This window comes from Stigmatopora argus, chromosome 8, assembly GCF_051989625.1.
Source record: "Stigmatopora argus isolate UIUO_Sarg chromosome 8, RoL_Sarg_1.0, whole genome shotgun sequence".
Taxonomy (NCBI): domain Eukaryota; kingdom Metazoa; phylum Chordata; class Actinopteri; order Syngnathiformes; family Syngnathidae; genus Stigmatopora; species Stigmatopora argus.
This window is the reverse complement of record NC_135394.1, coordinates 6,540,522-6,553,435: the sequence shown is the minus strand read 5'-3', so window position 1 is coordinate 6,553,435 and position 12,914 is coordinate 6,540,522. Positions and strand designations below refer to the sequence as shown.

At 38.1% G+C, this 12,914-nt stretch overlaps 1 protein-coding gene across 2 annotated transcripts in view; it reads right to left on the bottom strand.

Moving 5' to 3' along the window:
* LOC144078756 (adhesion G protein-coupled receptor D2) overlaps positions 1-12,914 on the bottom strand; it is a 59,565-nt gene that overhangs the window by 27,066 nt on the left and 19,585 nt on the right. For both annotated transcript variants that reach the window (XM_077607082.1, XM_077607081.1), the window contains exon 20: positions 2,232-2,273. In XM_077607082.1, coding sequence (XP_077463208.1) covers positions 2,232-2,273 — 42 coding nt within the window. The remainder of the gene's footprint in view (positions 1-2,231; positions 2,274-12,914) is intronic.

Here is a 12,914-nt window from a genome sequence, read left to right as displayed (position 1 = left end):
TTATTCACTTGATAATGTTTACTAAAAAACTATTTTAAATATTAATAATTATTTAGTAATTCGCTAATATTCTCATTCATTCTGTGATCTCTTTATATTTGAAATAATTCACACTTCATCCATTTGAAGATTTTACTCACCCTGGATTGGTTGCCAGCAAATCGATTGCAGGACAAAAGAAGTCTCACACTCATACCAACAATTTAGAGGGTTCAACCAGTCTAGCATGCATGTTTTTGTGTTGTAAAAGGAAACCCGAGTACCCCAAGAAACCCCAAGCAGGCACAGAGAGACCATGCAAACTCCACACAGAAAGATTATATATTTTCCCCCCATTTCATCGGGCATTCTTTGGCAAGTGCGACTAATACTCAGGTGGAACTGATATTTCGAAAAATACAATACACACACACACACACACACACACACACACACACACACACACACACACACACACACACCAATAACAATGTATTAACCACTAGCATACTAATTTAGACAAGAAGTGCAACAAGTGCAGAGGCTGGAAAAATGATTATAATATACTTAATGGTGGAAGATTCCTAAGATTTCAATGATATCAAAAGGAGCCTCCTGTTGAGGCAATTACATGACACCACTTAATGAATTATTTGACAATGAGGGGAAGGGCATTGTTTTAGATTAGCATTATGTGTTTAAGGGCTTGAGCACACACTCAAGGCTTTCAATGATGGTAAATTAAACAATTAACATATGAAAGCAGCATAGCCGACAACACCTGCCGACATCCTTGGATCTGATGGAAATAAAAGGTCATCAAAGCGTTTTAATACAAGGTGACCAATAAGCAAAAGATAATTGCAATGAAAAATGAGGCGCTTTAATTGGGTGATTAATTAGTCATGATAAAAAATTAAAACCTAAATAAAAATGCAATGCATTTTGAGTACATTAGAGGCAAAGCTCATTCCATGCCATATTCATAAAGGTGGGAATCCAGCTTGATTACATTTTTGACATTGAGGAAGTATTCCTTGGAATATCAAAGCACTTTTTTCTTTTAAATATTTTTTTTGCTTTATATAAATAGCACATAACATTAGCTTACGAAAAACATAACAAGGAGATATGGTGGCCTGGTGGCTGAGTAGTTTGTACTCAGTAAAAAAGGTGAAATAAATAAAAACGTAATATTTTCTAGTCTCTTCAAAGTATCCACCCTTTATTTGGCTTACTACTTTTTTATACATTTTTTTAAATTTTTTTTTGCAAAGGACACATTTGTATTATATTGCATTATTTAAAAGCTGCTTTTGCCTAATTTTCCCACTGTGTTACAATTACTGTAAAAAAAAAAGCATTCGTTCAGTTAAGGAAATTCACTGAAAGTTGACAAAGGGCTCTAAGACATCTTAGAATTTAATATATATTTAAAAATATACATTATTCATTTTTTGACCATGAAAATCAAATATATTTGAGAACATTCTATATATGCAAACACAGCTGTCTACATTTTTAGTTTAGCTGTCCAAGTTTGCTTCCTCAACATTTTTAAATCAAATTTCTTAATGTCACTTCATATAAGATAACCTTAAAATGTTGGCCCAGTTTGAGGAACATCCTTTAAACATGGTTATAATAAATGCGGTCATCTTTACACATTTTTGACTGAGAGCGATTTTCATGAGGTGGGTCCCATCCATTAAATTGCATCTTTTCTCTGTTCCATTTAGCCAAGCATGATCTAATAACACAGTATGATATGTTCTCAGTTGTTCATTGCGACTGTTTCTTCCTCCGTCTTTTGTATGGGGACCACTCGGGATCTCGCCAAGCACTGGCCAACAGCTTTGTCAGTATTCTAAATGGAGGGCCGTGAGTTTAAAAACTTAAAGAGGCAGTGAAATATTAGGCAATGTGGGTGAGCAATGAGTGGCTGAGAACGACGCCGTGTCAGTGTTTAATGGTCGGACTCGGATGCATATAAGTTAGTCCAAGCATGAAGGGCAGTGGGACGCTTGCGTGGAAACGACGTCCCCCTCCCTTCCATCTCAGTCCCCCTCCCACCATCAACGGTTTCACACACATGCGCACGCGTGCACACACACACACACACACACACACTCAGAGAAATTCACGCTTGCCACAACCCCCCGAACCGGCACAGCTTTTAACCATGGAGCCCATCAGAAACTTGTCATTTCTCTCATTCACTGCGTCAGCCTTGAGACACAATGCAGACTTACCTCTGTGTTGTACACCCCATATATCAGGAAGATGAACAGGCCCTGCAAACAGACAAAGAGAGAGTGGTAATAAGACGGGAGGACAAAGTTGTTACACTTGTTTTGTCTGTCTCATCATATATATATATATATATATATATATATATATATATATTTTTTTTTTAAATATAAAATATTATATATAAATATATATATATTTAAATATAAAATATTATATATATAAATATATATATATGAATATATATACAAATATAAATATATATATAGATATAGCTATATAATAACTTGAATGATGAGTGTTTATGAAAGGAGAAATTGTGCTTAAAATGTGAACAGGTTCTCCACACTTTCACCCTTTTTGTATCATCAACAATATTAATGTGCCTCAACCCTAACCCCATCACAAAGCACGTCAAATTAAAAGTAAAGCTACATTTTTTTTTAAAATAAGGATTCTCTCAGGGATAGACACAATTATGCTTGCACATCAAGTGCAAGCATTCATAATACAGTGGTACCTCGTCATACGACCGTTCGTCATACGGAATGCTCGTCTTACGGGGGAAATTTCGATCGAATAATTCGCCCCTGATGCGGTCAAAGTTTCGTGATGCGACCAAGCCAGGTTGCCATGGCATTTTTTTTGGCATATCTTTCGTGTATAACAATATTTACGAGCACCGGATGAGCTATTCAGACCAGGAAACGCACAACGCGCATGCGCGGTGAAAAGAGGGCTTTCTGGGTAATGAAGTATACTCGTGCTCGCAAAAGTATCCCCGGTAGCAACTCTATCATAGGCGCCGTTCGATGGGACGCGAACACAGATGCTACAAGCTAAAAGGAGCCGCTAGCCAGCGCCCCTGTAGCTCCCATGAGAAATCCGACTCGGATCGCTGCCGCCTGTGCGACGAGGAAACAGAGTCGTCTGAACACTTATGGCTCCGCTGTCCTGCCTTAATGACCGAACGCTACCATCGCGGCTTGGGCAACTCCCTGGATGAACTTATCCGTGTTCCAGTGGCAGCCCTAGCGCTGCTGAGGGTAATCCTCAGGCGCCTGAGGTGAAAAAGAAGAAGAAGAAGAAGAAGAAGAAGAAGAAGAAGATGAGCAGCGGGGCGATCGCTGATAAGACTGCTTGCTGCTCGTTGGCAAGTGGTCGTGCGTTCTCCGATTGTGAGGACATTTGTGTGCATCATTTTCGGAATATTTTGAAGGGAATAGTACGACAGCAAACAGCCCATCGATAGCGAACGTGAGGGTGGAGTGTTTGTTCTGTTTACGAGTGCGTTGTGTGGAGGGAAAAAAAAAAACGAAGCCCCTCTCCCCTCGGCGAAATCCGGCCAATTTTAGTTAGATTAAACACTTTATTTCTATTAAACCACTCGTTATTTATTACTTTGTCAATATATGGTGAATTATAAGAAATAAAACATTTTTTTTCAATCCAATATCCTGTTTCTGGTGTTTTTTTCAGAGAGTTGGAACGAATTAAATTGTTTCCCATTCATTTCAATGGGAAACTTTACCTCGAGTTACGAGTAACTTGTCATACGAGCTCAGTCCCGGAACGGATTAAGCTCGTATCTCGAGGTACCACTGTATTACCAATGTGAGTGCGTAATTTATAATGAGAGACACAAAAACACACGCATTCAAAAAGAGAGCAACTCAAGCCCATCATAACCATCAAGGAAAACTATTGGTGGAAGCAGAGAAAGGGAGCAAAGGAACATAATGAAAAAATGACACATAAAAGATATTTCATGTACACAGAATTATGTGGCTTGTACTCTGAACTCCACAATACCCTGCCCTTGAATGCATAAATGGTGTACTTTTTGTCACAGAAAAATAGTTCAGTTCTATTTTTCCCTTTTTTTTCTTTGCACATACACAGAAAAGCTTGTACGTCCGCCTTCAGGCCATAATGTAAACCTGTTGCCTCCACAAAAGAAGGAACCCGAAAAGGTGAGTGAAATCCGATAAAAGGTCAACAAAAAGAGGCGTTTTTTTATAATCTAGCAACATTCATCTGGAATTCACACAAAGAAAGTACTGTTCATCTCACCCCAAAGTAAAACTTGAAGAATAAATCATCAAGGTCTAGTGAAATAATGGGCAGCAGACATCACAAGGCAATAATAAAGGAATATAAAAAATATTATTATATTAATTCATTTTCAAAAATCGCTTATCCACACAAGGGTCGGGGAGTTGCTGGAGCATATCCCAGCTATCTATAGGCACCATCCGGGGGACACCCAGAATCGGTGGCCGTTTAACTAGCCTACCATGCATGTTTTGGGGCTGTAGGAGGAAAGCGGAATACCTGGAGAAAACCCACGCAATCCCAGCGAGAACATGCAAACTCCACACAACGAGGACTGACCTGGGATCAAATCCTCGACCCCAGGCCTCCCTATTAGAATATCTATAGCTTTGTAAGATTATGTGCATTTCTATTTAATGTGAACTGGATTAAAATAAAATGGATAGAGTAATGTGTTTATTTTTTAATAGAAAAATAATGTGTATGTTCTAACTAGGCACTTTGCACAGTTTTTACTGATAACCTATCATGTTGGATTACAATTCCCAACTCATTGTTTTTATTTGATTGTCATGTTTTTGATCATTGCTCATATTTGTAATTAAGCTTATGCGTACAGTGAACAAAGTGGAAAGAACATGATGCACACATTAAGAAAAGTGGTCTATTAGAGAATAATTTTGTTAAAAATAAATAGCAGCACAACAATAATGATGGATTGTTTAAAGTGTTAATTCATTAATATTCCCACTATAAACAAACACAAACAAAATTGGGGCACATTATTTAAATGTGTGTGCAGTTTTCATAACGTGCTTCTTTTGAACTTTGCAGCAAATTGTATAAATTTATGCAAAGGATGCCCACACTTGATTTCAAAGTATTGCTATACCGCACATCAAACAAGAGTGCATAAATTAATTAGGAGCCAACTAATTACGGAACAATTGTATGTTTAAAAAGTTAAATCCAGCAAACATTGTGTTTGACCAAAAACAATCATACCCCCAGAGAGTGATGCAATGCAACAAAGAAAATTAAATTTGTTTCACCATTAAGGATTTACTTCTTATCTGTTGTAAGAGTTTGGTGGACAGAAAGAAAGCACCAATGTTAAGAGTTTGTTTTATCATGAACATATGTACACTGCTCACTGTAAATACGGATAGAAACTGAATGGAGGCCCTTTTACATGTTAATACTTTAACATAAGAACTTTTCAGTCATGAGTTCTGTGTCAAATTATTATTTAAAGCCTTAATTAAAAACAAACAATCAGCAGAAGCAATTACTATTTTCGGTTACACTACAATTTGGGAATAATTACTGGTACCAGCTGGTTTCTACAGATACATTTTACCAGTGGAATGTAGAATTACACAAGCCTTTGTTGTGCCTTGAATTGAAAATAAACTGTTACCGTGGATTCAAGATTCAAAAGATACATTTCCTATTGCTATATATTAGTCTGTTTATGATTGGGTCCGTGGGCGGCCCGGTGACTGAGCCTTGGCCTCATAGTTCTGGGATCGATCCCAGGTTGGTCCTCACTGTGTGGTGTTTGCATGACCAACTCTTGCCTCTTAAGGGGGAAACATATTCTATCTCCAGGTACTTTGAAAAACACACAACTTTGACTTATTGTCACAAATCTCAGCCTAGATTCAAACACTCAGAAACATTTTTTCTCAAATAGAGGAATCTGCATCCCTCCTTGGCAAAAAGGGGGGAGGAAAAATTTGCTCTTACACCTGGTAATAATCATGAAAATGAAAGACAGAGGAGGTGAAAATGCTGTGATGGAGGGGAGAAAAAAAGGCAAGAAATTCACACTTCTGCACTGGGACTTGCTAATGTCTCTGACCTCTTCATGCATAAACAGTTTAATTAACATGTATACATAACTTTCACTTTAACTGCTCATGGCATGTCAAATCAAAGTATCTGTCAGTGCTATGGACCACGGAGTTGATGCTGTGCAGGTCCTCGCTCTTCATATTCACCCCTGTGTAACAGCTCCAGCTGGCCAGAGAAGCTGGCAAGACCACATGAAGCCAGACAAACAGGCAGGTAGACAGCCAGGCTGCTCTGCTGTCATTTTGATGAGATAAACACCTCCCCATGCAGGCTTTAACACCCACAACCAAAAGACAGGGTATTATGAACTTTTTAACACAGAGAACAACTTAATAAAAGATTAAGGAATAAAAAAGTGCCCAACCAGGTGTATCAAATATATTGTGAATGTGACCAAAGGCTGTGCATACAAATACAATCTGCTATAAGTGGTGTATATATAATGCACATCATAATTGAGTACACCTCAATTAATATTTCAAAAAAACTTTGCTTTCCTTTCAAAACTTTGAAGAACAAACTACGCTGTAAAATAGCCTTAAAAACATGACCAATTGATTGATAGCACAATTAGTTAATCTGGACTTTCTAAAATTGTTTTAACAAATCTGTGAAGATTGTGAGGCAGAAGTTAATGCACACACATGAAAGCAGCATTTGGGCAAAGGTAGACAAAATTCTGCCTAACAGGATTTCAAATTTAGATTATTCTAATGTTTCATTAAATAGAGTTTGGGCAGACAGGGCTGTGTACTAATGGGAAAACCCCTAAACACCAAACGCCAAAAGATTCTCAAGATCTCAGGAAGAAAATAATTTATTTACATAGAAAGATCAGTGTATCTTTTCTTTTTGTCTGGAGCTAAAGTTATGCAGTAATTTGAAAGAGATTAAATTGCATTCGCCCAGGTTTTTTGGAGCTGATCCGTGGAATACAATTGACTGCACTCACAGTTCTTCACCTCTGCTTATCTGATTTTTTTTCATATGAGACTTCAGTTCTTAACTATTATTGTGCCTGTGGTCTTTGAAACTCCCATGATGCAACTCTTTATAAAATATTGCAAAGAGGAGAAACAGACAAGCTCCTACATGGAATGTAATACCGGCAAGTTGAGGAAGTGGCTGACACCAAGAATGTGGCTTGTGCCGACTTACAGACAGCACAGATGCTCTAATCATAGCAGCATAAGTAAGGGTGGACCCTATGTCCAAGGGGCATAGAGGGCCAAGGTCTACCAGAACAGATTGGACCCGGGGTGCAATCTGTGAAATGATGCCCCAGATGCAGTTTAACATATCATAAGAGGGTATAAGGCAGGGGTGGGCAAAGTGATGCAGGTTTTTGTTCCAACCAATCCAGCATAGACAGTTTAACCATTGAGGTTTCTGCGGAAACAAGAAGTACCCATGGTAGTGTGAGCACTCTGGCAGTAACTTTAAAACAGATAGATTGGTTCCAGCAGAATCCAGGAAGATCTAAAGCCTCAGTTTAAAAAAGTGAAGTTGTCAGGTTTGCCATCAGACATCCATAAAAGCATGCAGACAGAAACACCTAAAATCCTGCACAGAACATTTAAACTCTCAGGCCTTTGGTATCCTCGCAAGTGTAGTCAGAGCACACAGAGAGACAGACAAGCATTTGCATGCACAATCACTCTGCCACCGAGCAGGACTTGATCCCATGCTGCCTACACCGAAGTCAGCCGAGTGAACCACTACACCAGGAATCTCCAAACTGGTCCTCAAGGTTGGCCTGTTTCCTCGCAGGTGATTTGTCGATGAACAAACCTGTTGCTGATTGGTTATAGGAACAGGCAACAGAAATAGAACCGTTTCCTATTATCTTCCATCGCATCACAAACTTGCGTACACATGCACATGCACTATTGGTTGCGTGTTGCTTAGCCGTGGGAGCAATTTTCGCCTCGTCACGCTAGTTCTATAGAAAATAAATTGAATCTGAGTGACGTCGCCTCCTGTGTGTCTCGCCCATCAGGTCACACACGTTGACTCAACTCCCATACAGTGGGAGAGCCAAGCCACTGTACCACTTCTGGCTGTACAGTTATAAGGATCATACACATGGATGCCAGTGGAAACAGTATTGGTGCACTATGGCTCAGGAGAGGAGGTAGAGTTATTAGCTTAGCCCTGAACCACCTACTTAATACAGGGGCCGGCAGTGATCACTAACAGTGCCTGGCAGAGGTGACAGCTTTTGGCCCTGCTTGAGGAAATCCAATTGAAAAGCAGCCAAGAGGAACAACAAGCCCAAAACAGATGTTGCTCACTACTGCCGACACAACTTGGCTCCTCACAAGCCAGAAGCGACAAAACACAACAGTAACTCTGGTGCAGACTATGACAGACAACAGACAAGGAAGAATGTAAGGAGGCAACGAACATTATTAAATCCCGTAACTTCAATGTAACTGCATCTACCTTAAATAGTAGGTGGAATATAATATACTTTAGATCACAAGTGCTGTATTTTATTTTGGGGGGATAGAGGAATTCATTTTTCCGGTGTTTGGTTTTGAAAAGGAAAAAAAAAGGTTCAGTGTAGTATAAAATATATATTTTGTGAGTTTTTATATTAATATACTATACCTTACAAAATATAAAATGAAAACTGTTAAATAGGAACTTTCACCTAACTAAAAATAATAACAATATTTTTTAACAATCAATTAATCAACTTCCTTAAAGGAACTTATCTAATGCATATTGAAAATAAATGCAAAAAGACTACAATCAAGGATGTATTTTAATGAACCTACAAAGCACACATGAACAGATAATTCATAATGATAAGGGGAAAAAAACAACTGGTGAACGACAAAAGCTCTACACAACCATTACTTTTTTCACTCATTTTTACCTTCAAGTTGGCGACAAAACACAATATACATGCTCTCAAATGATCACATTCCCTTTCTTTATGCTTATTAGGTTCACCAAGGGTGTCCTCTATAATCATTTTTGAAATCCCTTTTCTTCCACTTTTTCTGCTTACAAAAAAGCAATAAATGGTGGATGTTACTGACTGAAATGGAATAAAATCAATTGTCTATCTTTATCGTCTGTTAATGACAAATCACATTTTCGATTGATCTAGCATGAAGTCAGTGTGTTAAATTGATTTTATACCAGACCGGCAAATACTATTGGAGCAATAACAAATCTGCGCCCTCCTTTACTTGTGTTAATGATTAAATGAACACATGACAGAGAATGTGTGTGAAAGAGGTTCATTTCATTTGTTGCTATACACGTTGACATAGTTCTAAAATGTTTACACAAATTGGACTTGTTGGGGAGGGTTTAGAAATGCCTCTTTGAAAAAAAACTGCACTGGGAACATGTGGTAATGGGATGGAGAGGTTGTGGGGGTATTGAAAGCGAGAGAAAGCGGACTGTAAACATACTAGCTTTTAAACAAGACAATTTAGGGTTGGCGTACCTAAAGCGCCAAGCAAAACATAGCTGAAGAAAACTGATCCAAAGATCCTGAACACGGGTCAAAGAAGTAGTCTTTGAACTGGTGAGCCAGTGTTGTGCCAATACACAGAGTTGTTGAGCAATACTAAAGTATCTAAGAAGCCATTCTGAGATAGTCTCTTGTCAAAGGGAATATGCTCTTACTGTCAATCCCAGGTTGATTTTAATCTCAAAATTTCCCTTCTGTAGAATACGATGCCAGACCCCACATAGGCACAGTTATAACGAACTTCTTTCAGAAAGCATTGCGACTGTATTTAAAAAAAATGCTAAATAGTTGTAAACATCTAACTGATGTCTTTAAAGTTGTTAGCCAATCATTAGCAAAACATAGTTTGATAAATCAGCGCAAAATTGGCAAAAGTGAAACAGTGCAAAAACTTAGAATGGCAGATCCACAGAACAAGAAAGTAAGTTATGTCATGTAAAATATCCCAAAAATTAATGAGCATCAATGGACTAGTTTTTATTCTAATTGATCAATATTGCATAACAATAACAGGGAAAGCAAATGATTGCTACATGCATTGTGTTCCTTCGGTCATTGATGAAGTGATTTTTTTTTATATTTCACACAGAAATTTCCACCACAAAAGAAAAAAAAAGGTGTCAACGTTTTTGGCGATTTACTGATGAAGCCCAGGTATTAGGAATGTCAATCACACAATTAAGCAATCATTTTTCCTGGATCTTAATTTGTCAATCAACAATAACATTTATGGCACAGCTTCACTTTAAAGTTTAGAGCAACCTCTTCTGCTCTAAGGTAATTCATTAAGGCCCATTTTGGCATTGTTGGATGTATTTGGTGGCATTATGGCCTAAAGAATATTTTCACAAAATACATCATTAGTAATTTGTGTGTTAAGCTATTAAAATCTTACATTGTGGGTATTATAAATTCAGCCCTACAGTATGTTCCAGACAAAATACATTGATGCAAAATTTAAACAAACCACAAGTAGCATGCATGGATGTCATCCTAAACCTACATGATATGTCTAATACAAACAATTCATGTATTTGGAGATACCCCCACTTATTATTTTGTTGTGCAAGCGTACTTATAAATAAATCCATGTTTTCTGGCCCAAAAAGTTCTTGTTTTTACTTAAGGGACAAAAGAATATTTGCCCTTGGTCTATTCCTCGGGCACTGAACAGGAATTCATCCTGTTCTACAAATGGCCACATTTGTAGGCATGAAAACAAATTTAAAAGTCTACTGAATGATACTGTGTAGACAAAAACACTCACCCACATACACACGACTATTTGAAAGGAAACATAAAATTGCACCGCTGACAAGACTGCGTTGTAGTGGCCTTGAATAGCAATGACAAATGGATGCAATATGCAAAACCTGAACAAGTTGCTTTTGTGTATCAAAAAGATGGGGGGTGGGGGGTTTGTTACAAGTAATATTATGGGAGGGTTTTGCTCTCCTGTCTCACAGTTGAGGTGAGGCGAGCTGAGGTTAACGGCATGTGTCAAGATCACGAAGTATGGAGGTGGAAAGGGCGCAGACAAAGAGAAAGACAGAACATCTTTCACGTTTTAAGGGTTAAATATGGCCAACGGATGTGCCTTGTACTTTATTATTGCATTGTAGAATTGACCTTGTATTTCATGGGAACTTACTGATACATTGTTCGAGTACATAAAATAAAACAGGATAATGTCAATTTAGGCCTTACTGACCAGTTTTCAGTAGCTCCAACTATGTAAATATTATATATTTTGGGCAAGTTACAAATATGACAAAGAAAGCATGGTTAATTATCAATATCTCATTACCATAGCATCCTGAACAATGCTCCAATGCTGATGTAGATTCACCAGGGAAGAAAGCACGAATTGCATAATTAGTGAATGTTACACAAGAAATAAAGTGAAGCCTTGGTCATATATATATAGCTTGTGTGTTTCTCTATGAAGAGTCTTCATAAAGCTCCTGTCCATGCATCAGAGATCTGTGTGCGGGTGTCTTTGTGTGTTGCACTGCCACAATGTCAGGGTATATCCATCATGATAAACGGGCAGACTTGGCGACTGTCACATGCAATCACACTTCACTATGGTTCGTAGGCCCTCAAAGTGAAAATGAATGGTAGTTCAACGACATGAAGACTTCATATATCTTTGTTTTTGTTTTATTTTCTATCACTGTCTTTTATTTAGAGGGAGCGACTTTCCATTTTTTTCCAAAAGCTTAATTTAGATGTTTTATCTTTTGATGGTGACTTGCAATATGTTATTCAATTAAATATTGTATGAACAGAAATATAGAAATTAGCACAGCTACACCTAAACACCACATAAGGAAACACTAATTTACACACAGATATATATTTTTTTATCACAGGTTAGCCCTTGATTACTGATTGAATTGTTCTTTTTGGAATGTGGAAGCAAGCTGGTGTTACCAGAGGGAAAAAAAAACCACGAGCATGATGACAACAAACCCAATACCTTGGAAGTGTGTGGCTGCATATCTGACCATTACGTGACCTGGTTCCCCATTCTATAGTTATTTATTTATGTGAATAAACACCAACAAGCTACTTTACGATGTCTGAAAATTATAATATTTTATAAAATTTCTATGGCCCAATCACTACCTCCCCCCACCGCTTAATGAAAAAAAGTAACACACAACATAAAGCTATAATTTAATGTGACAAGTGCTAAATGTTATAATCATCAAATTTGCAACCACTTGAAAGTCAAAGAAGGGATAATAATGTCAGTCCTGCAGCTGTTGCAGCTCTCTGACACCATGGCAAGAATTGCCTCTAATGTAGTAATGACTATGAAATGACACTGCTTTAAAAAGAGGAGGGGTGGGATTATAGGTCTCTCTACCTCCCTTGCGCTCTCCCTAACCTGGCCCAGGCACTGCTCTTTCCAGCCAAGCTATTTGATTGGCACATGCTTTCACTTAACGAAGGATAATTACCAAGGAAAACAAGTGTAAGACCACATCTGCTCAATGTAAAAAGAGGTGCAGACTTGGTGAAATCTGTCAGATGCGACTTTCAGGTTGTGAACGCACATGCGTGCATGTGTGAGGCTGTGACTGAATGCCCTACCTATCTTCTTTGCCCTCTTAGTCCAATACAAACCCTCCAGGATCTACCCTCCACCTTGACCAGACAAGAAACAGATTAAAAGGAATCAACATTTAGCTGTAAACACTCAGTGGGGATATATACCGCTTTTCAGCGATGCACAGAGGAAATGACCCAGGCTATCTGTAAAGGACACGCA